Source organism: Lampris incognitus, chromosome 16 (assembly GCF_029633865.1).
Source record: "Lampris incognitus isolate fLamInc1 chromosome 16, fLamInc1.hap2, whole genome shotgun sequence".
Classification (NCBI taxonomy): Eukaryota; Metazoa; Chordata; class Actinopteri; order Lampriformes; family Lampridae; genus Lampris; species Lampris incognitus.
This window is the reverse complement of record NC_079226.1, coordinates 27,628,214-27,651,428: the sequence shown is the minus strand read 5'-3', so window position 1 is coordinate 27,651,428 and position 23,215 is coordinate 27,628,214. Positions and strand designations below refer to the sequence as shown.

The window sequence follows — 23,215 nt, the reverse complement described above, 5'->3', positions numbered from 1 at the left end:
TTGGCCCAGTGTTGTGGTATGAGAGGAGCCGAGACCTTATGCTAAATGCAAGACAGAACTGAGCCTGCAGGATGGCTGCATTTTCTGGGGCGCAAGGGTCATTGTACCTCCCCCTGGCCATTCACAGGTTGTGGAGGAAATACATGAGACTCATCCAGGTGTGTCGCGGATGAAAAGCCTTGCAATATCGTACGTCTGGTGGCCAAAAATGGATCAAGACCTGGAGGGCAAGGTAAAATCATGTACACAGTGTCAGACAAATCAGAACATGCTGGTCCGTTTATGGGGCAGCTGTTTCTAATAATGGTGGATGCATACTCAAAATGGATAGAAACCCACATCATGAGCAACATCACAGCCCACACAACCATAGACAGACTCAGGCAAGTGTTTGCCATACACGGGTTGCCGGACACTCTGGTCACTGATAATGGCACAACGTTCAGTGAGTTCATGCAACAGAATGGAATTCATCACATACAGACGGCTCCTTTCCACCCAGCCTCAAATGGTTTGGTGGTTGGTTTAACGGGCTGTTCAGACAGTGAATGAGGGGCTGAAGTGGATGACAGGGGACTCATCTTTCACTTTTCCTGTTTAAATACCACCTCATGCCCCAGACTACAACTGCACACACTCCAGCAGAGATGCTGATGGGTTGTAGGCCCAAGACAAGATTGGACCTGCTGCACCCAGACATGAAAGTAAAACCAGATGACCATGTCTATGTGAGGAACTTCAGCAGTAACAACACAGCAATGGCTACCTGCGGTTATTCTCAGGCAGAGTGGTCCAGTCTCCTATGTTGTTAAGTTGACTGACGGACGTGTGTTCCGCAGACATCACGACCATGAGCGCTTGCGTCATGATACAGGCTCAGAGACAGTCAGTTCCACGGAGTGTCCTGTGGTGGGACAGCCTACTGGGGGAGCGTGTCTGCCAGAGACTTTGCCCGAGAGAGAGAATCAGGTAGAGGTGTCGGTGTCCCCTGAAGAGGATAGACTTTCTCACACTAACACACAGACCCCTCCCAGACCCCATCAGATCCGCCTAAAACTCCCTCACCAGTGGCACCTGCTGGGTCCTCGGGGGCAGTGCACAGGTCCCAGCGCACCCGCAAACCTCCAGACAGACTGAATATTCAAATGTACAATTTTGGGAGAATGAATGCTAAATCAACCATGTTTTTTTCAGTTGTTATATGGGTAAATTGATGCTGAGACACCAGTATACGTTTGATGTATATATACATCAGCTAAAAACAAACAAAACTAAAAAGAAAAGAAAACATTACTGTTGTTGTTTTTGCAGGTTCATTTACATTTGGGGAATGATGGAATTTAAAGGGGGATAAGTGTTGTAACTTGAGCTTTTATTTTGTAAAGAACGGCTGTGTTTCCGGTATGTGTGTGTTACGCCCTCCAACTTCACGGTGCACGTTGTCGAGTTGCTGGACCTAGATAAAGTTAATTCAAAAGACGAGAAGTTGTCGTGGGGTTATTTTCTCTAAACTGAAGTTACCACACTAGTCAAAACTGAATTACAGATACATTGACTTAAGAGTTTTGACTAGGCGTTATGACGTTGCAGATATCTGTAATTACGTCATTGCAGATATCTCGTCTAGCTAATAAATGTTAAAGGGGCTTGCCATAGCAACAAGTTCTACTCCAACTTATCTAGTAGTATTACCAAGAGACAAGCAGGCAGGTTTTCATCTCAAGCAACTATACACAACCAAATTCACAAACGGGACAGATTGGATCAAGCATAATAAAGCGGCGTCCGGCCACTACACGATCATGTTTAAATAATCACCACACCTTCAGCCGCAGGCGAATAACGTTTTATAGAATAGAATACTCTTTATTAGTCATGTGAGACGTACTGTGGCGAATTTACTGTTCCTGCTCGAAGTCAGGGGATTCATTTTCATATTACCCACGATGCAGCTGAAGTGTCAATGTTTTGGTTATGTTATGGGATATTGAACATGTTAAAAACGGGCATATCGGTTACAGATAGCGGGGGTGTGGTGGAAGGTAATTGGTACGTTATGAGAGAAGTTGTATTAAACAACATACTATTTCTCACCATGAGTGTAAAGAGTAGGCAAATAGATAAGGTCGCTTCTGCGGCCGACGAGAGAGACAAACTGAGACCAATACGAGCTTGCAACTGTTATGACTACTTATCTTGCGGTCATTAAAAGCTTGACTGTTAGCTCTGAAAGGTTTGCTGAAAAGTCCATTATTTGACCACGTCACAGTACTCCCATCCTAGCTGTGTAGCACCCGGGGATCAACTCCAGCTATTTCTTCCTGTTGCCTTGCTCCGGGGCACAGGTAGGAGTATCAGCCCTAACGTGCATGTCTTTGATTGTCGACCCTTTCAATCAATCGCTCAGTGAAGTTGCATTTAATATAGCGCCTTTCTAGCTGCAACAGCCACTCAAACAGCTTTACAAATAATACTGTAGCGAATTCGGGGGACAACGCAATCACAGGAACTGCCGCGGCCGGGAAGCGAACCCGTATCGCCCGCACCGCAGGAGACATCGCTAACCGGCTAGACTAAAGGGTCAGACCCGCCAACCAGCGGCCAGCGTGTCTTCTCATCCATGCACGTTACAATACAAATAGAAAACTCTTTGATTGCTTTCAGTGAAATCCACCGGTGTTGTGTGGTTGGAGTGAAAACCAGAATCCACATGGCTTTGATGTCCACGACCCTGATTTATTCCACTCCGACCAGGAATGACGTCATTAAAGATGAGTAATTTCGTCTTTGTTTTATGCAACACAAGACACAAGAGAAATAATATCCTGAAATATTCCGTGCAATACATTAGAATGCGCATTCCGTTGAATGCACATGAAAACTTAAATTTGATAAATTGCCTCTTTGGGTCCTAAGATTTTTTTTTTTTTATAATGAATTCAATTTTTCTGATTTGTGTTCAATTGGTATCCCAGCCTTGTTTATTGAAGATTATATTCAACTGATATATTTAAGGAGGGAATTGTAATGACGTTACCCTGCAAAAAAAGAGACATTTTTTCCAAGCAATTTGGTTTAATCAAATTGTGGTTCACTACATTATTGTGCCTCAGTGGAAGGGGGGGGGGGGTAATTGCTCGGCAGGGTGTTGGTGAAGACGATATGAGTATTACCCACAAGAGGGCAGCAGACACCACTCAATACCATGCGCCAGTAACAAGTCCCGCAGATCAGAACAAGCCTCCTTATTCCAGTGAGGGGACCATGATGACAGCCTTTTACAATACTTCGAGGACAGACAACAATACGTTATGAAAACCAGAACTGAAAACATGAACTCAAACAAAACCACAGCCGCTGAGGCAAGACCAAAAAAAAAGAAGACAAGAAAAAAAAAGACCACAATGTCAAGAGGTGTCTAGAACACCCAGACTCCCTCTCAAACGGGTTCCCTCAATTGTAGCCCACTGCCAAGGGGGAGGCGAGTCATACCCGTCAGCCTGGGTGGCCTAAAGGAGGCAGCACAGTTAAAGTCCATGTGCCAGGCCACGATGACAGGGGCTGCAGGGTGGTACGCTGTCCACAACGGATGTTAGCCACAGTGGCTAGTTTGTGTGCACGACAGTAGTGGGTCAGCATGGTAGAAAATGTGGATTTGACAAAATGCACATGAGAAAACTAAATGTCACCCTGTCTTTACTCATTTTGTGAGGAGACAGTGGGGGGTGGGGGGGGGGTGAAATGCATCCGCCCTAGGCCCTCATGTTGGCTATGGTGAGGGTGTAATGACAGAACTCAGCTTTGCTCTCTGAAAACACTGAAAGATGTAATGTGGAGATTACTGTGGCGATCGACAAGTGGTTGTTGCATGGTGTTTGGTGCTGCATTTTAGTGGCTGAACTCCAGCGTATTTGATCAGACGCAGACTTTGTAGTATCATCCCTGAATTGCATGCTTCTTATGCTTGGGCTGGTGTTTCACTTAGGAAAAAAGCACCAGACATCAACACAAAAGAGAATGAAACCTTCAAGCAAGAATGCAGAATTTTATTAACAAGGTTATACCAAACACAAAATACATGTTCAGTCCACTGACGTTTTTGTCTTCGATTTCCCTAAATGGACAGACCTGCTCTTAAATCCACTTTTTCAGCTCAACTTTTGCTTGGTACACATGCTTGTCTCCAGCGCTACCCTCCAATACTCTGAGGAATACTGCATACTTTTACCCCATCAGGTTAAGCGTTTACTTCAATTAAACACTAAAAATACATGCAAATGTTACATCCTGCTGCATTTATGAGTGCATAACTAAATGATTTAGGTTCAGAAGTACATGAGAAAGACCAATTTGACAATTGCGTAATTTAGAAATTAAGACGAGGGGACTCAGGATTTGGGTAGCAGGCAAATCCCCCAGCTGTGGGGGCACTTTAAACTAAATTGGTGAACGTTAACACACATATATATATATATATATATATATATTTCTGCTGCACAGGTTTGCTCTCCCTCATACATAATTACTTGTTTGTGTTTGTTGACCCTCATTGAAGCTCTTCAGGCACCGTTCGTTGCCACGATTGTTCAATTTTTGATAACAACAATGAAAACAACATCTAGATGGACAAAGATCAATAGCCCACGGTGCACCCGCCATTACAAATACAATGAGGAGCATAGCCAGAGTGAAGATGTTTTCCAATTCACATCGTCAATAAAGTTCATGATTTTTGAAGAGAAAAAAGTTCCAGGAGCAATGGGTGTTGTTTTGTTCCCCCAGCAGCACACCGCATCAAATGCAGCACACACACACACACACGTAGACATATAAACACATACACAAACACCAGCCCTGCAAACTGCATGTGGTATTTGGTAGCGTCACGCTCTTATTAAAAAAGACCGCCTTAGAATCAATAAGGAGCGCAAAGTGGTTTTTAATCTTTTTTAGGTGCTCAGCCCTGATTGCTTATCACACAATAATAACACATCTCAGTCCCGTGGCGCTTGAGCGGGAGACACGCAGTCACCTCATCCACTCACATGACCCGGTGCCACAAACCAGTCACTGAGTAAATCTGCAGGCTTTTACATCTGCACAGATGCTGTCAGTGGTGGTGCAAGGCCTTTACGAGCGGCGTTTGCTCGCGTGCTAAGAGAGGAGCCATCCCAAACAGCGGGATATGCAGGGATATACTTTTACCACCTCATGGTGAGGGGACGCTGCCGGCGTCTCCCTTTGTAGAACCCTATAGGTCGTGGTCCTCTGGTATGTAGCCTTAGGTTTTAGTGCTTTCACAGAACCCCTCTCTTAAGACAGGGTAACAGCTGCTCTGATGGAGGGCACAGCGGATTACCATTGCCGGGGGTTTGGCTATGCGCGGGGATGAACGCATACTTAAAACCACACATCATTGATACAAGCTGGAGACGTGCATAAGCTGTGGATTCCGCCGAGCCACGGTGATGAGCGGTCTACATAAACAAGCAGTATGGGCTGTTTGTTTTCCACATTCAGTCATGTCCTCTTTTAGGGTGTCAGTTCTTTGGCAGTCAAGAGTCTTCCCGATGGTAAAGCCCCACCGAATTCCAACTCTGTAGAGGATGGGAGTGCGCTTGGTGACGCTGGCAGCTTTACTACGCACTGAGCCAGCAGGACAGGTGAAGGATCTGTGAGTCAGGCAGGTCCAGGACAGGAACCAGGGCCAATGCTGGACCGAACTGGTCTGGAGATGTTCTCAGGCACTGCTCGAGTCCTGGGGGGGGGGGGGGACAAAATGGGCTGTTAGCTTCATCAGAACTTAAAAAGCTGTACATATGTTATCTATCTTAGAGTATCTTAGACTGGGACATCAGGCCCCACTGGGGCCCTTGCATGACAGAGGCTGCACTTAACCCTTCGGCCAGAGAACATAAGACTATTTACAAATTATTGACATTTTTAAACACTTGGCAGATTGGACACCCCCACCCTACCCCACCCATGGTAAAAAGCCCTCCCCACCGTGCAGACATATGGTCAGTGTGGGCTGAACTTCAAGTTACTGAAACCCTTCTCTAACTCAAACACACAGATCCATGTACACACACACACACACACACACACACACACACACACACACACACACACACACACACACACACACACACACACACACACACACACACACACACACACACAGAGGGAGTAATCCTGTCGTGCCCTTTCGGACAACTGAGCAGCTTGTTGAGGGGATCTTGTGGAATGGATCCTTCACCCCCATCATGTTGGGATGTTAGGAAGCTGTGTTGGGACTGCTGCTCAGCTTGACTGGAGCTGAGAGACTGTGTGTGTGTGTGTGTGTGTGTGTGTGTGTGTGTGTGTGTGTGTGTGTGTGTGTGTGTGTGCGTGTGCGTGCGCGTGCGTGTGCGTGTGCATGTGCCTGCATTCCTGTGTGTGTGTGTGTGTGTGTGTGTGTGTGTGTGTGTGTGTGTGTGTGTGTGACAGGCTTACAGACAGACAGACAGACAGACAGAAAGTGCACATGTGAGAATTCATTGAGCATCTCAGGGCCAGGTCTTGATGACAGCCTGTCCATTTAGCAGTGGCCCGCTGGGATGTCGCCCCTTTCCTCTCCTCCTCTGCACACTCTAATTGGTCACAAGTGTTCCTGTCACGTGGCTGGCTGTCCTGGTTTGTTTCCTCTGATTCAACAGCGTGTTGAATGTGACTCGGGTGTGGTCACTGGGACCTGACACGGCCACGGTAGAGTTACACAGCTTTTGATACCGTGTCACTATCAAAACTGTCGCTCCCTTGTTTCCATCTGCACTTCTGTCTGTCTACCACAATTTATGTCAAAATCTATTTTCTGCCCATAAGTCTCGGCGGAGGAAAAAAACCCAACAAACTATACTGTTGATTTAAATGATAAAAGCCGCTCGTGCTGCATTACCATTACCTTATGACAGCTGTGTGAACCCGCAGAAAGGAGAAATCGGGACAGAAAGGTTATGAGAGTTATTTGGCACTGTTTAATAAGCCTCATCCTCTTTGGTTAGAAGCAGACGCAGCATGCCACGCAGCCATACAAAGAGCTCACACAGCCTAATTAGCTAATGTGCGCTACAGCTTAAAATGCCCCCACTGGACACAGGGCCCTTTTTTTGGGGGGGGTATTAAAAGCCTAAGTACGCGTGTTATCTGAGCATGTGGTGCACCCTAGGAAATGGGGCCCTCTGGAGACGACTAGCTGACAACTGAACATAGCCACGGAGATCACAGACGGGATGGTTGTATCAGCGGAGAAGAGACACGCTACGTGACACCTCACATGCAAGGCCCGTTTCATGTCGGGACTTTTTACATCTCTGCGCTAACAGCTACAAAACATAACTGTGATCTTTCTCTTTGAGTGTTGCCGTCTGCACACACACAGCAGCGACGCGAGGGGGTGAAGGTGACCATGCAATTGTGACATTATCAAGCGGGCATGTGGTTTTGTGTGTGTGTGTGTGTGTGTGTGTGTGTGTGTGTGTGTGTGTGTGTGTGTGTGTGTGTGTGTGTGTGTGTGTGTCTGTTTCCAAAGAGAGAGAAAGTACAGAAACACTGACTTTGGTGCCTGGGTGGCATGGTGGTCTATTCCGTTGCCTACCAACATGGGGATCGCCGGTTCGAATCCCCGTGTTACCTCCGGCTTGGTCGGGCGTCCCTACAGACACAATTGGCCGTGTCTGTGGGTGAGAAGCTGGATATGGGTATGTGTCCTGGTCGCTGCACTAGCGCCTCCTTTGGTCAATCAGGGCACCTGTTCGGGGGGGAGGGGGAACTGGGGGGAATAGCGTGATCCTCCCACACGTTACGCCCCCCTGGTGAAACTCCTCACTGTCAGGTGAAAAGAAGCGGCTGGCGACTCATGTATCGGAGGAGGCATGTGGTAGTCTGCAGCCCTCCCCGGATTGGCAAAGGGGATGGAGCAGCGACCAGGACAGTTTGGAAGAGTGGGGTAATTGGCGGGATTCAATTGGGGAGAAAAAAAAAAAAAAAGAAAAAGAAAAAAAAAAGAAACACTGACTTTTAGGGATTTAACTCCTAAAATTATATCAGTGCTTCCCTTCCCAACACACGGACAATCCTCTTCCTCTGGTCCCTTGTCAATCCACATTGTCTGGTCCCTCAGCCCCCCTTTGGGCCACATGGGGAGCCTTATAGAGAGGCCCAGTGGACAGAGGCCATTACACACATTCTAAAAGCAATCACATTAGCAATGAGATGGAACTAAACCATCTACCCAAGAGTACCAGCCATTATTCTGCTTCACGGCGAACACACATGGAGTTGAAAAGGCTGCTGTTAAATCACACCATTTCTCCAAAACCAAACCATCACTAATGCCCACAACACCCTTTTATGCTAAACTTCAACGGCAATTTTTGTTTTAACTGATCAATATATAAATATTTTATTACCGAGTGAATAGAAGGTGGGTTAGCGTAGGGTATGGTAAAAAGGAGAGAAAAGGGGGCTCTTGTGTGAAATCGCTGAAGCCTGCTGGGCTTCTGGGGCTTTTAAACGGTGGGCAAAGCCCAGAGCCAGTGGTTTTTAGTTGTGCTACACTGACTTCCAAACTGGTTCAAATTAACCGGTAAACGAGGTGGTAATTAGCGAGTGTTAGCTCATGAAAATTGCTCATTTAGGCCAAGGAGAATGAACAATGTAGCTGAGAGGCGGGGCGTTGTGGCGCTCCTACGGTGTCCTAGAGGAAGGGAAGGCATCTTGTCCTGACAGGCTATGCTTTTAAAGCCACTGCACTTCCACGTCAGAAAGGTCGGCGTACAACAGTCGCACAGTCGTCTTTTGGTGTATGTCAGCAAATAAAGAGGTCAAACTTTACTTGTAGTCTCATTTAATCTTTTCCCTTGATAAAAATAAGAAACTGGGTGGCACTGTGGTGCAGTGGTTAGCGCTGTCGTCTCACAGGTCCTGGGTTCGAACCCCGGGGTTGTCCAACCTTGGGGTCATCCCAGGTCGTCCTCTGTGTGGAGTTTGCATGTTCTCCCCGTGTCTGCGTGGGTTTTCTCCGGGTGCTCCGGTTTCCTCCCACCATAAAAAAAAAACACGTGTGTTAGGGTTAATACTCCTGTCTGTGCCCCTGACCAAGGCACGACAAGACGAACTGGAGTTGGTCCCCAGGTGCTGCACGGCGGCTGCCCACTGCTCCTAGCTACACAGCTAGGATGGGTTACATGCCGAGCTGAATTTCCCCACGGGGATTAATAAAGTCTATCAAAAGAAAAAAAAAAGAAAAAAAAAGAAAGAAAAAGAATTCGCTATTTTGTCCTCGCTCTAATTTTGATTTCAGGCCACAGTTAGAATATGCCATTAAGCTGCCACCGAATAGGGTGAGGTTCATGGAGCGGCAGAAATCTCTCTGCTGTAAATAACACGTCGAGACAAGATGTTTAAAGGTTTCATTCGAAGCATATGCCATGTCTATCAGCTGTGAATCCTAACACGAGCGACTGAAGGGGGTGGTGGAGTCCCATTTTGCTGCAGTGTTGCACTCTGTTTGCTCTCTGACAATGGCAGGCGTGTGGCAATGATGGCCAACGCCAGAGGTGTTACTTTTCCTCCTTTGACTTTTGGGAATCGGCACCCAGCGAGCATAGGCTGTGACCCATGAAAAAGCCCATGGGTGAGCTCTCAGGGCTCGGTTGTGCACGCTTGGGAAGGTAACAGATTCCAGTTCAATGATGAGTCAATAACCAGCTATGGGGAAACAGCGCAGTGTATGTGCGGTATATAATAATAATAATAATAATAATAGTAATAATAATCCCTTTAAGACTGGAAATACATGTGTGGCTTTTTTTTTTTGTCTTAGGAAATTTTTTGTTTAAGTTTCCACACACCTCATAACCACAGTTAATGGTCCCTACAAACCAAAAATAAAATCAGGTATTCGCTTTTAGATTCTGTCATTAGAAAATCCTTTATTTCTGAAACTTTACGTTTACTGCATGAGGGAGTAACATGCTGACAACTGAATACTTGTAATGTTTACAAGACATCAACGATAATTCATCGATAAATGAATTTTTAGTCTACGTGTTGAATTCACATTTGGGACTATATTTTAGTGAGATGATCCCGTCGACTTTATACCCTCTTTTTTACCCCTCCCCCCTTTATGGTGGCCCTATCTGCAATATTGCAACACATTGGCTGATAAATGTAGTGGCTTCTTCTTCTTCCAAATGTGTTCAAATGTTTGCAGCGCATGCGCTCTCAACAGGTATAGTTCGCGCAATATTCTACTGCACACCATGTTGGCTTGGTGGTGAAGTGCAGCCATACTGTCATGCGCTGGTCACCCCAGGTCATCCTCTGTGTGGGGTTTGCCTGTTCTCCCCGTGTCTGCTGTGGGTTTTCTCCATGTGCTCCGGTTTCCCTCACCACCAAAAAAAAAACATGCATGTTAGGGGCAGTACTCCTGTTTGTGCCCCTGACCAAGGCATGGCAAGACAAACGGGAGTTGGTCCCCGGGTGCTGCACGGCGGCTGCCCACTGCTCCAATACATAACCCATACTAGCTACACAGCTAGGATGGGTTAAATGCAGAGTGTAATTTTCCTACGGGGATCAATAAAGTATCTTAAAATCAAACAAAAATAAATGTACACCTACGTCTGATAGGGTATAAAGCCTGGCAGGTTTTTTTGCAATTCATTATTTCCCCCCATCTATAATTTCATCCTTGCTTGATGTGAACTCAGCATTCCTCATCCCTCTCCTCCCTGCAGATGACGCTAGCTACAGTCGGAGGCATGACTGAATTATGATTATATAATTAGGTGACAAAACACAGAGCCCTGTTTGTACTTCATGCATCCAAACACAAGTATGCTAAATAGACCATCCTTATTCCTATTCATCACTGGCGACTGTAATTTCCTGTCGCCTCGTAAAGACGAGTTACGTCAAAGTGAGAAATGACAGTAAGATGGGTGGTGTGGCGTAGATTCAAAAATGTTAATTGATTGCTTCAGTGAGGACTTGACAACTGAGCCTGCTTGATAGATGGGCTAGTCGCCCTTTTCCCTCAGAGAGAGGACATCTCTCCAGATAAAACAAATACCACCCCATATTTGCCATGATGAGGGCCTGGATTCCTGGGAGAGGAAGACGGTGGCATATAAAAGTATAATGATGACAAAAGACTGTGCCAGCTGCTCTGTGTTATTGTACACAATGCAGAAACAACAAATGCTTCACAATAATTAAACACAGAGGAAGATGCGGAGGTTCTCTGGAGAATCCTCGTCCAAGACTTCCTCATCCGAGTTTACTCTGCTAATGTCACATCTGACTGTGTTTGATAAGAGAGGAAACAGTCCAGGTTTTTGCCATGCTTAATAAGAAATATGGTGAGTTTGCAGTAGTTCACCAGTGAGAACAGTGTTTCCCAACGCAACAACAGCAGAAGATAATATTTCATTTTATGAACTTGGTTGTTGTTCTGGGCGGCACGGTGGCGCAGTGGTTAGTGTGGTCGCCTCACAGCAAGAAGGTCCTGGGTTCGAGCCCCGGGGTAGTCCAACCTTGGGGGTAGTCCAACCTTGGGGGTCGTCCTCTGTGTAGAGTTTGCATGTTCTCCCCATGTCTGCGTTGGTTTCCTCCGGGGGCTCCGGTTTCCTCCCACAGTCCAAAGACATGTAGGTCAGGTGAACTGGCCATACTAAATTGTCCCTTGGTATGAATGTGTGTGTGTGTGTGTGTGTGTGTGTGGGCCCTGTCCAGGGTGTCTCGCTGCCCAATGACTGCTGGGATGGGCTCCAGCATCCCGCGACCCTGAGAGCAGAATAAACGGTTCGGATAATGGATGGATGGATGGGTTGTTCTGCCATAGTCTGCATGGCTTCTGTTGTTCAGCAGGTTGTATTATTTCATGGGAATGCATCTTAGCTTGGCACCTGTGTTTTTCCATTTCTCTGTTTTGCAGCAAGATGTCTTTAAAATGCACATCTCACTACACGGATTATTCATATCACCCTGTTTTTATGTTCACTCTGCAAGCAAACTTCAAAACATAAGGCTGATTTAGAAAAAAAATCCTTAAAGGGGAACAATTACAATTAACATTGCCATAACACTCCACAGCAGGCTTGGACTGGCAATCTGGCAACTCTGGCAAATGCTAGATGGGCCGGCCCACTGGTGGGCTGCAAGGCCAGCAATGTGGGGAAAAAATTGTGGGGAAAGGTGTGTCCAGGTAGCGTAGCAGTCTATTCCGTTGCCTACCAACACAGGGATCACTGGTTCAAATCCCCGTGTTACCTTCGGCTTGGTCGGGCATCTCTACAGACACAATTGGCCGTGTCTGCGGGAGGGAAGCCAGATGTGGGTATGCGTCCTTGGTTGCTGCACTAGCGCCTCCTCTGGTCAGTCAGGGCACCTGTTCAGGGTGGAGGGGGAACTGGGGGGAATAGCATGATCCTACCATGTGCTACATCCCCCTGGCGAAACTCCTCACTGTCAGGTGAAAAGAAGCGGCTGGCGACTCCACATGTATTGGAGGAGACATGTGGTAGTCTGCAGCCCTCCCTAGATTGGCAGAGGAGGTGGAGCAGCGACCGGGACAGCTCAGAAGAGTGGGGTAATTGGCCGGATACAACTGGGGAGAAAAAGGGGGGGAAATCCCCAAAAAAACAAACAAACAAAAAAACATTGACACAACACTTCATAAGAAGCTTGGACTGGCATCTGGCAACTCTGGCAGATGCTAGGTGGGCCAGCTCACTGGTGGGCTGCAAGGCCTGCAATGTGGGGGGAAAAATTTGTGGGGGAAACAATTCGAGTAACACTTTAGTATGGGGAACGTAGTCACCATTAATTAGGTGCTTATTAGCATGCAAATTAGCAACATATTGGCTCTTAATTGGTCATTATTACATACTCATTAATGCCTTATTCTGCATGGCCTTATTATACAACCAGTAAGCCATTAACTATGAGTTTTCCCTTTATAACCTCAGAATTATTGCTTATTAGTAGTACCATCTCAATATGCTTTGCTTAGTATGGACTTTATAAGGTGATAGTACCACAAGAAGAGTTATTCTCCCTTACTAACACTTAATGAATATGGTCTGTTCTTACATAACAAAACACAAAACTACAAGTGTTAATAGTGTTAAATTACTGTAAATTAAGTTTTTGTTACTTATTATATGTTCCCCATACTAAAGTGACATCTTGATCATTACTAATTCACTAGTAATTAAGTTTTTTTATGTTCCCCATACTAAAGTGTTACCAAAATCCCGACCTGCCGGCCCCGGCCCACTTGATGTTGGAACAGCCCATCTGATTGGGGGGTTACACGGTCCCAATTGTCAATAGGCTACCTATACTGTAAGGCAGGCGCATGTACCCTCATCCTCCCCCCACTCCTTCAAGTGAATGCGTCCATCCATGTAATGTCAGAGGTCAAGCGGGAAATAATCAAATCAAGAGCAATCGAGTGGAAAGTTATAAGTTTGAACTGAAAATAAAGCTAGCCTGGAATAGATAAATGTCCCAATAAGCAAAAAGGTCAGAAAGGAAAAAAACAAAAACTCGAGGCTGATGGAATAATAGACAGGATGGCAGAGAAGAGTGCACTGATGAGTCATCTTCTCACTGCATATGACATGCTATTCTATTCTATTCTATTCACTGCTTAAGGCCGCTGTGCTGTGCTGTTTTTTAAAGGATGTCAGGGTGAGTGTTATTATGGTCAGATGATAAATCACTCTGGGTCTGCTCCAATAGGGTGCAGGCATGCTGCTTGTCACAGCCTGACAACAGCAGTGAATGAACCTGTTAAAATAGTGTCGGTAGCATGAAATCCTGACTGTTAAACCTGATGTGTGAGCATCAGATCAGCTGCAAACATAATGTCGGATGAATTAATATAAATAGAGAGCCGTTTATTAATGTCTAATTTCAGACACATTTCCAGAACCATCATTCGGCTGGGCCTACATTAAGCAAAGCTTTTGTCCAGTGTGAAAATTGAGTTAGGCTATTTTGTTTCACGATGACAGCATTGCATTTTGTCATAGACTACATTCATGACATATGATTATGTCATATTTGTTTTATTTTCAGTTACGGACTGTGCAGCAGAGTCGGGTTGCCCATTGTCAAATGAATAAAATCCTAAGTGTGCTGACTTTTCCTCTAGGCTATTTCTTAGCAATGTATTTACTACATTATTTTATGAAATCCTGTAAGTAAACCTGTTGTTAGGTTGCCATCTTGATACCTATTGCTTAGCCTATATGCTATAAATAGCCTGATATTGGTTTATGCAACTCCTAAGTGTGTATGTTGGGGAAAAAGGGGGCCGGTCAAAATGAAAATTGCCAGGGCCGAATTTTTTTTCTCCCCTTTCTCCCCAGTTGTATCCAGCCAATTACCCCACTCTTTCCGAGCTGTGCCGGTCACTGCTCCACCCCCTCTGCCAATCTGGGAAGGGTGCAGACTACCACATGCTTCCTCCGATACATGTGGAGTCGCCAGCTGCTTCTTTTCACCTGACAGTGAGGAGTTTCTCCAGGAGGACGTAGCACGAGGGAGGATCACGCTATTCCCCCCAGTTCCCCTTCCCCCCCAAACAGGCGCCCCGACCGACCACAGGAGGCGTTAGTGAAGCAACCAGGACACATACCCAAATCTGGCTTCCCACCCGCAGACATGGCCAATTGTGTCTGTAGGGACGCCCGACCAAGCCGGAGGTAACACGGGGATGTGATCCAGTGATCCTCGTGTTGGTAGGCAATGGAATAGACCACTATGCTACCCGGATGCCCCCTGCCAAGGCCGAATTATGTTCCCAGTCCAATTTGCTCACAGCCATAGTACTAAGCAGTCTTCTGTGTATTTCTGAAATGCCACCAAAATTGTGTAGGAGAGTGTCCACCAGCAATTTGTGAATCACTGTCTATACATGGCAATTAGTACAACAGCTGTATTTAACCTTGTTATTCACATGTTCTTATATAAATGATACATCCTATTTCAATGTAGGCAACCACAGGTAGTGGCAAACCAGGGAGGGCTGAATTTTTCACATTCATGGAGTGTCTGTCTGCCAATGCACAATTTCAGCAGCAAACTCAGAGACAAACAGAAGACTGCTCAGTATCATAGCTGCTAATGGAACGCTATCCCTACAAGAAAAGTATAGAGATGTGGTTGAAAAGCACGTTAGCTTTGCTTTAATAGGACAAACCATAGGTTTGACAGCAAAAACTTTGGACAGTGTCTTCAGAGTTTTACTGACCTGTAATGATCTGCCCTGCCAGTGGGTCGGCATATTTGTAGAACACTCTGGCACACAGTGGCGACAGCCCAGCACCCATCTTCTTCATGGCATTGTGGAACGCAGCACCCACCTTTTGCAGAACATCCTCCCCATTGAAGACTTCCTGGCCAGAGCCCGGTACGGAGTGGGCCAGGAAAAGAGAGAGTGTGGCACTCTGGTTATCACTGGAAACTACGCCGAGGCATTCTATCAACCCAAAAGCCACCTTTGTAGTTGTGCGACAGGATGTCCTTTCACTGGGGTCATCTTGGACAGCAGTGACATGAACCTCGACAGCTGCTCCCCTGGGTAAGGCAGGTACCACAGAGACCACTAATGGACCTTGTTGGAATTCAGGCTCTACAACCAAGTCCTGCAACATGAACAGATGGTATTCAAATCAACAGGTTGGCAAAATGTGCACTCTGTTGTGGCGCACACTGCAATCAAATGTATAGGTTTCCTGCTGTGATACCTGCTGGGCTCTCTGATAATAAAAACCATTCCATCCATCCATCCATCCATTATCCAAGCCACTTATCTGTATTCAGGTCACGTGATGCTGGAGCCTATCCCAGCAGTCATTGGGCGGCAGGTGGGAAGACACCCTGGACAAGCCGCCAGTCCATCACAGGGCCGACACATTCACACCTAGGGACAATTTTGTATGGCCTATTCACCTGATCTACGTGTCTTTGCACTGTGGGAGGAAACCGGAGCACCGGGAGGAAACCCATGCAGACACGGGGAGAACATGCAAACTCCACACAGAGGATGACCTGGGATGACCCCCCCAAGGTTGAACAACTCCAGGGTTTGAACCCAGGACCTTCTTGCTGTGAGGTGATGGCGTTATCCACTGCACCACCATGCCACCCAGAAAATTCCATTAACATAAAACATTTTTGTAGTGGACATGACAGAAATGGTAACCTATTCCACCAAGATGGGTTTTTTCTCTCGCAAGACTGACAGCACATCAATTACCATGAGATTGCATGGCGACTCGTGATAATAATAGGGTGCATACAATTTGACAAGAACACACTGGGCTATAAACAAAATGCACAAAATGCTTTTTCAGTTTGAGCTACATCTACTAACATGACAGCCCCTACCATAGATGGCTTTTCACCTTTCTTAGAAGATCATTCTTGGCGTGTTGTGACAGTCCCACGCCATTTCACCAAACACATTTAGTGGAAAACTGCCTTGATTTCATCTAGCTTCTTTTTTTTTTTTTTCCTCCCTCCTCTGGACTGTGTGCCATTATCAGTAACAAAATGTCTTGCAGCAGCTCTACAATGTGGCCCTCTAATAATACTTGGCTGTGGCTTCATCTGCTAATGGGAGACAAATGAGTGTTTTATACAACCGTCATTTCGGCTGGAGTCGATAGGGCAAAAACACTTAACCCCCTTTTCAATTTGCTGGATCAATTTTCATCCACTTACACCCCACTTCGTAAGTGCAGAATAATAACAGGTTACATACACTTTATTTTGAAATTCACTAACAAAAAAAAAAAGAAAGAAGAGGCAATCACTGACAAGAGCAGACGGCGGCCTCTTTGTCCCTTGGACGGACGAACCTGTCGTGACCCAATCCGCCAGCTTCGCCCAGGTGGCACTTACCTTCAGATTAAACTTTAGCAAAGGCCAAATTGTTTATCAACAGCTAAGCTCTCGCCTTGGATAGTGAGAAACATTGGAGAAAAAAAACAAGGGTGGTGGGGGTGAGATTAAGATTTCTATGCTCTGCTAATTTTGCAGAGAGCCTTTAAGTGATCAGTAAGAACAACTAGAAGAGTGGAGGACAACAGCCATGTCAGCACGGACCTGTTGGCAAGTTGTGCAGAGTGACAGCACACGTACACACCCTCTGCTTCAATAAATGTTAAATTAGCACTTCTGGGCCGGGCTGGGGATTCTCCTAAGGGGAACAGCTCCTGCACTTGTCAATAGTGATTGCCCGGCGAACAGAGGGTGGCAAGTGTAAAGAAAAGTGACAGGGTGGGTGAGGTTGGTCGGGCGCTTGCTCAGTCAGGCCAAAAGGCCGCCCTGGAGGCCTTCGGTGATGAATTATTACACCCAACCAACCACCCCAAAGTGTGGAGTCTGCCAGAGACCCTATCCCGACTGCTGGTTGGGGTTTAAAGTTGTTGTAGAGTTGGTGATTATTCCTTAGACTTGTCTGAGATGGTTAGGGCAGACTCTATTTCTTTTCTCCATTTTTTTTTGTGGACCCCCCCCCCCCCTTTTTTCCCCAATTGTATCCGGCCAATTACCCCACTCTTCCGAGCTGTCCCGGTCGCTGCTCCATCCCCTCTGCTGATCTGGGGAGGGCTGCAGACTACCACATGCCTCCTCCGATACATGTGGAGTCTCCAGCTGCTTCTTTTCACTTGACAGTGAGGAGTTTCACCAGGGGGGCGTAGCGCATGGGAGGATCACACTGTTCCCCCTAGTTCCCTCTCCCCCCCGAACAGGCGCCCCGACCGACCAAAGGAGGCGCTAGTGCAGCGACCAGGACACATACCCACGTCCCACCCGCAGACACGGCCAATTGTGTCTGTAGGGACGCCCGATCAAGCCAGAGGTAACACGGGGATTCGAACCGGGATCCCTGTGTTGGCAGGCAACAGAAAAGACCAATATGCTACCCGGATGCCTGTATCTGATTAATCTGGTGCATTAATGGCACCATTTGTTTAGTGCTAGAGCTAAATGGGCTAAAAGCGTGCGTGCAGTCGTGTATGTGTTTGCTTTTATGTGTGTATCTGTGTAAGCAAATGTGTATGTATTAGACTTGTCTCTGGTCAGAGCTCCACTTCCATGTGGTGCCCAGCCAGGACAGCGAGAGGGAGAACACTCAGACAGGTTGACATCCCTCCCCCACCAGAAATCATTTATTAAGTTAATGCAATAAAATAAAGACGTGACAAATCTTGATGTATGGGAGAGCTGAGTGCTGGAGTGGCAAGTTGGGAGGTTGGAGGGTGAGCCTAAGTGTAGGTGTGCATTTAGCTTTGTGTGTGTGTGTGTGTGTGTGTGTGTGTGTGTGTGTATGTCTCGCTCTTTTGGTCTGTGTGCATGCATAGAGGGCCCTGTCCAGCTCTTCAGCAGTTACTTAATGCAATCCATCTAATTACTTCATTCTACTCCAGTCTCCGGGGGTGCAGCTACTCTCCTACTGCTCCCTCCATCCGGTAGGTATAACCATGAAGTCTGGATCTGCTGTGCTCAGCTCCCTGCACCGACAGGGTGTGACCTGCTTCTCTTTATGTTTGTTTTTCTTTCCTATCCTTTCCTCCCTCCCTCGCTCCCTTTTTCTTGCCCCCCCACGCTCCTGGAGTGTGCGGCTGGTCTGAGGGCCGAGAGGCGTGAAAGCTGAACGGTAAACACGGTAATAAGGAAGTGGTGTAAAGGCGGGGAACAGCAGGGAGCTGATGGGGCCGAGCCGCTTAGCCAGTTCCCCAACATTTCCTGCCCAGCGGGACGCCTTCAGCATGTGGCTCTGTGGCTCAGTGCTGAGTGCCGCCAGTCCCAATAATATCCCTTCCCATTTTTTTTCCCCCTCGCTCTCTCTCCGCGGTCTCTCTCTCTTTCTCTCTGCAGTCTCTCGCTCGCTCTCTGAGATTCTGCTCTGTGGCTAGTCCAAACCATTTGTGCAAAAGAGACACACAATGCCATGTCTGTTGCATGCTCCACTACAGGGGGATGGGTCAGGCAGGAGTTTTAAGGTCATGAGGAGACTTACAGGAGGGATGAGAGGAACCGATGTAATGAGTCAAGTGGTAGTAGGACGTAAAACGTTTGAGCTGCAGAACAGTACAGTGCAGTGCAAACAAAGGCTTATCACTGCATGCAGTGGAAAAAAAAATCCAAGTACTAATTACTTGTAGTTTCAGTCTTACCCATATAGCCAAAATGCCACACCATGTATGACATGAACATTTTCCTTTCTTTTCCAGTGGACTGCAAAATCATAAATCTAACGTGTTAAAGCCTGCTCGATAACAAGAAAATCACTGGCAAACAAACAATAGCTGTTGACATATTTTCAAGACCTGTCACTTCTAGAGAGAGCGGAGGCTGTTTAACAATTATTGACTTATCACGCGAACACCTCCCTACTCATCAGCCCCCCCCCCCACACACACACACACACAACACACTTTCTGTTACCATGTCACACAAACACAGACTGACCTCACAGTTCAGTGCACCATAGATACGATTTCACACTTGCGGAGACTCCAGTATGCTCCCAATTAACCCTGCAAGCTTCCTCATCCACCTGATTAGAGAAATCGTCAACGCAAAACAACAACATGGGCCCGTGGCTTCACGGACACATGGCAGGCACTGGTGTTCCCATCAGAGAGACATACGCCTCATTGGTCTTCTACCCGGAAGAGCGCTGTAAGTCCATCCTATATGTATGTTAAATCCATCCTATATGTATGTTCATATGAAAAAGTGGGAGGCGTGACCTTTTTCTTTTCAAACTTCAACAAATTTATAAATCCATTCTAAATTCTTTGTCACGGGGACAGAATATCGGCTTTGTTTACACAAAGGCAGAACTAAGACAAATTTGAACAGGAAAATATCCAGAGCCCATAACTACACCCTATATATTAAGTCTGCAGCTTTGAACTCTTTGCTGTTCAGTTTTTTCAAAGAATTAAATGATCAGTTTGAAGAAATAATATTTAGTGTTTTTGTGTAGATCTCAGATGGAATTTTTTTTTCTTTTGGACCCCCCCCCCTTTTTTTGTCTCCCCAATTGTACCTGTCCAATTACCCCAGTCTTCTGAGCCGTCCCGATATGTGCTCCACCCCCCTCTGCTGATCTGGGGAGGGCTGCAGACTACCACATGCTTCCTCCAATACATGTGGTAGTCTGCCAGCCTCTTCTTTTCACCTGACAGTGAGGAGTTTCACCAGGGGGACATAGCATGTGGGAGAATCACGCTATTTCCCCCAGTTCTCCCCTCCCCCTTGAACAGGCGCCCCCACCGACCAGAGGAGGCGCTAGTGCAATGACCTGGATACATACCCACATCCGGCTTCCCACCCGCAGACACGGCCAATTGTGTCTGTAGGGACGCCCGACCAAGCCGGAGGTAACACGAGGATTCGAACTGGCGATCCCCATGTTGGTAGGCAACGGAACAGACTGCCCCACTACCCGGACACCCAGGTGGAAAGTCTTAAATCATTTTATTTGAGAATGCAACTCGCACAAAATGTGCACAACATCCGGGGTTGCACACAGTTTTGCAGAAGAAGAGTGTATAACTTGTATGAAAAAACTGCTGGGACCCTGTGGTTTCATTTAGAACACACAAAGAGGTCATGTATAAAGGAATAATTTGAAATTATGACTATTTTTTAATAAAAAAATAGTAAGGTTTGTTTTTTTTTTGGCTCAGTAAACTATAGGTTAATGATTCAGTGGAAAGTTAAACTGAATGTTTGCATTAACCATTCTGAACATAGCATATTGACCCCCCAAAAAAATCAGATTTGACCGTACTCAGAATTGTCCCTGTAAGTCTGAAGGCATCACTTGGTTTGGATTCTGTCGGGGAGTCAGCAACACAAGATCATTCATTTTGTTGGGGATTTATGAGCCAGATGGAGTGGCGAGTCTAACTTACTCCCCCTCTCTGTGGGAGCTATGTTATCTGCGTTTGACCCGAGTTAAATATTCTCATTACGCTTACTTCAAATGAGCACCGGCGCTTTTTGTGATCCCCACCCAGGGGAGAGAGTGTTTCACCAGGCCTGAGATGAAATAAGAGACCCCCAGCATATCCCCTCCCTCCCCATTTCGCCCCCACTGCCCCTTTCTCCATCTGCTCTCAAGAGCGAGGGAGAGAGCCTGGAAAGAAAAAGAGGGATGGGAAAGAGACAAGCTGGGGACTCTGACCCAATAGCTGAACCTCACAGACAGAGAGAGTTGGAGGTCAGGTTAGTAACCCACCACCAAAGCCCGCTCTCTTCTTGAAGGATGACACCAGGTTAGCTCACCTGTTTACAGCCCAACGGGGACACACCCAGAGCTGTCAATCAGAGGAGCTTTACTGCCTGGCAGTCTCCTGCTGGCAACTTGGGGTCCAGGGAATGAATATTTTGATTTGCTGCAGCATGGCTCATTGAAGTGCAACAGATGAATAATGTTGACCATCTCGTGCCACCTCTGAGCTGCATTGAGTGAACTCCTCTCCCAGTAGGTTCTTCTTCTGCTGGCGGCTCACAGGGTCAAATCTTCATGCTAATTTCCCCTGACCCTTATCCCATGGTAATTTATAACAGGGGGACATTGAATTAAATATTATATCAACAAATAAATCCCATTTCAATTGCCAAAAAACAAAAACAAAACAAAAACAGGAGTTATTCTAGAGAGAGCTTTTTGCAAAGTGAAATATTTACCATTTGGAAAATGTGAACCCTTATTTGACAAAATCATTGTTTGTGAAGTAGTTGACCACATGAAGCCATTAACTTACCAAACAGCAACGTTTTAGAGGATGCAACCTTTCTCTTCCTTTGATATTGAGCAATAAATATCCGGGAATGTTTTTTCACAAGAATGATTGTATAGGGAGCGTCTGGGTAGCGTACCGGTCTATTCCGTTGCCTACCAACATGGGGATCGCCAGTGTGAATCCTCATGATACATCCGGCTTGGTCGGGTGTCCCTACAGACACAATTGGCTGTTTGTGTGGGTGGGAAGCCAGATGTGGGTATGTGTCCTGGTCGCTGCACTAGCGCCTTCTCTAGTCAGTCGGGGCGCCTGTTCAGGGTGCAGGGGGTACGCGGGGGATAGCATGATCCTTCCACGCGCTACGTCCCCCTGGTGAAACTCCTCACTGTCAGGTGAAAAGAAGCGGCTGGCGACTCCACATGTATTGGAGGAGGCATGTGGTAGTCTGAAGCCCTCCGCTGATCAGCAAAGGGGGTGGAGCAGCAACTGGGATGGCTCAGAAGAGTGGGGTAATTCGTCGGATACGATTGGGAGAAAAAGGGAGAAAAAAAAAAGAATAATTGCATAGTTCGCTGATATTAAATCCTACATATAGAATCAAACTGTGTGACTGTATGGCGGAGAAGTTTGGAAGTGCAGTTGCCATGAAGTCGACTGTACACTCCCAAATCTCTCACCACAGTACAGTGCCACATGCTGGAGGTGGGCTCCTCTCTCTCATGGCCCATATTCCCCTGGCAAGACAGATTACTGCAGGAGGAGCAGGACTGGCAGGGGAGCATCGTGCCCCTAATAACCGTATGGAGCAAGGATATTGGCTAGGGAGATGAATGGAGGGAAGGATGGAGGGAGGTGGCAGGAAAGAAGGGTCGGGGGGTGGGCTTTGTGTGTGTGTGTGTGTGAGTGTGTGCGTATGTGTGTGTGTGTGTGGGAGGGTAAGCTGCTGAGAGTTGAACAGGGTTTTGGAGCTCCAAAATGGTGTGTGGGGACAAAGGATTAGGGAGGCTCTGAGGAAGACATCTGCTTCTGTGCCAGGCTCCATATTATCAAAGACACCAGCGTTTCCCACATCATCAACTTTTCATGAGCGTACTCACTGGTAAATATCAGCCACAGCGGCTGCCGTCTCAGAGCAGGAGGTGAGGAACTTTAGCTCATTTTAAAACTGTGCTTAGCCCTCATGAAATTCTGAGAGGCTTTTCTGACTAGCTTGTATACCTATCGAGGCCCTCTTCTCTTCCTTTTTCATCAACAGTTGACATTGTTGTGAGATAAATTATATACCTGTTCACAGCTATGTGGTTGTAATTTTTCACAGATTACGTGTCATCAACGTTTCCTGCGAATGTATAATAAAACAGCCAGGCACAATCTCTTCCGCT

At 46.6% G+C, this 23,215-nt stretch overlaps 1 protein-coding gene across 5 annotated transcripts in view; it reads right to left on the bottom strand.

Annotated features, from left to right (window-relative positions):
• Positions 1-4,496: 4,496 nt before the first annotated feature.
• Positions 4,497-23,215, bottom strand: part of dph6 (diphthamine biosynthesis 6) — an 87,808-nt gene continuing 69,089 nt past the window's right edge. For all 5 annotated transcript variants that reach the window (XM_056296032.1, XM_056296033.1, XM_056296034.1 and 2 more), the window contains 2 exons: positions 15,311-15,704; positions 4,497-5,758 (listed from right to left, as the gene is read on the bottom strand). In XM_056296032.1, the coding sequence (XP_056152007.1) occupies positions 5,640-5,758; positions 15,311-15,704 (513 nt within the window). In that variant the 3' untranslated portion in view covers positions 4,497-5,639. The remainder of the gene's footprint in view (positions 5,759-15,310; positions 15,705-23,215) is intronic.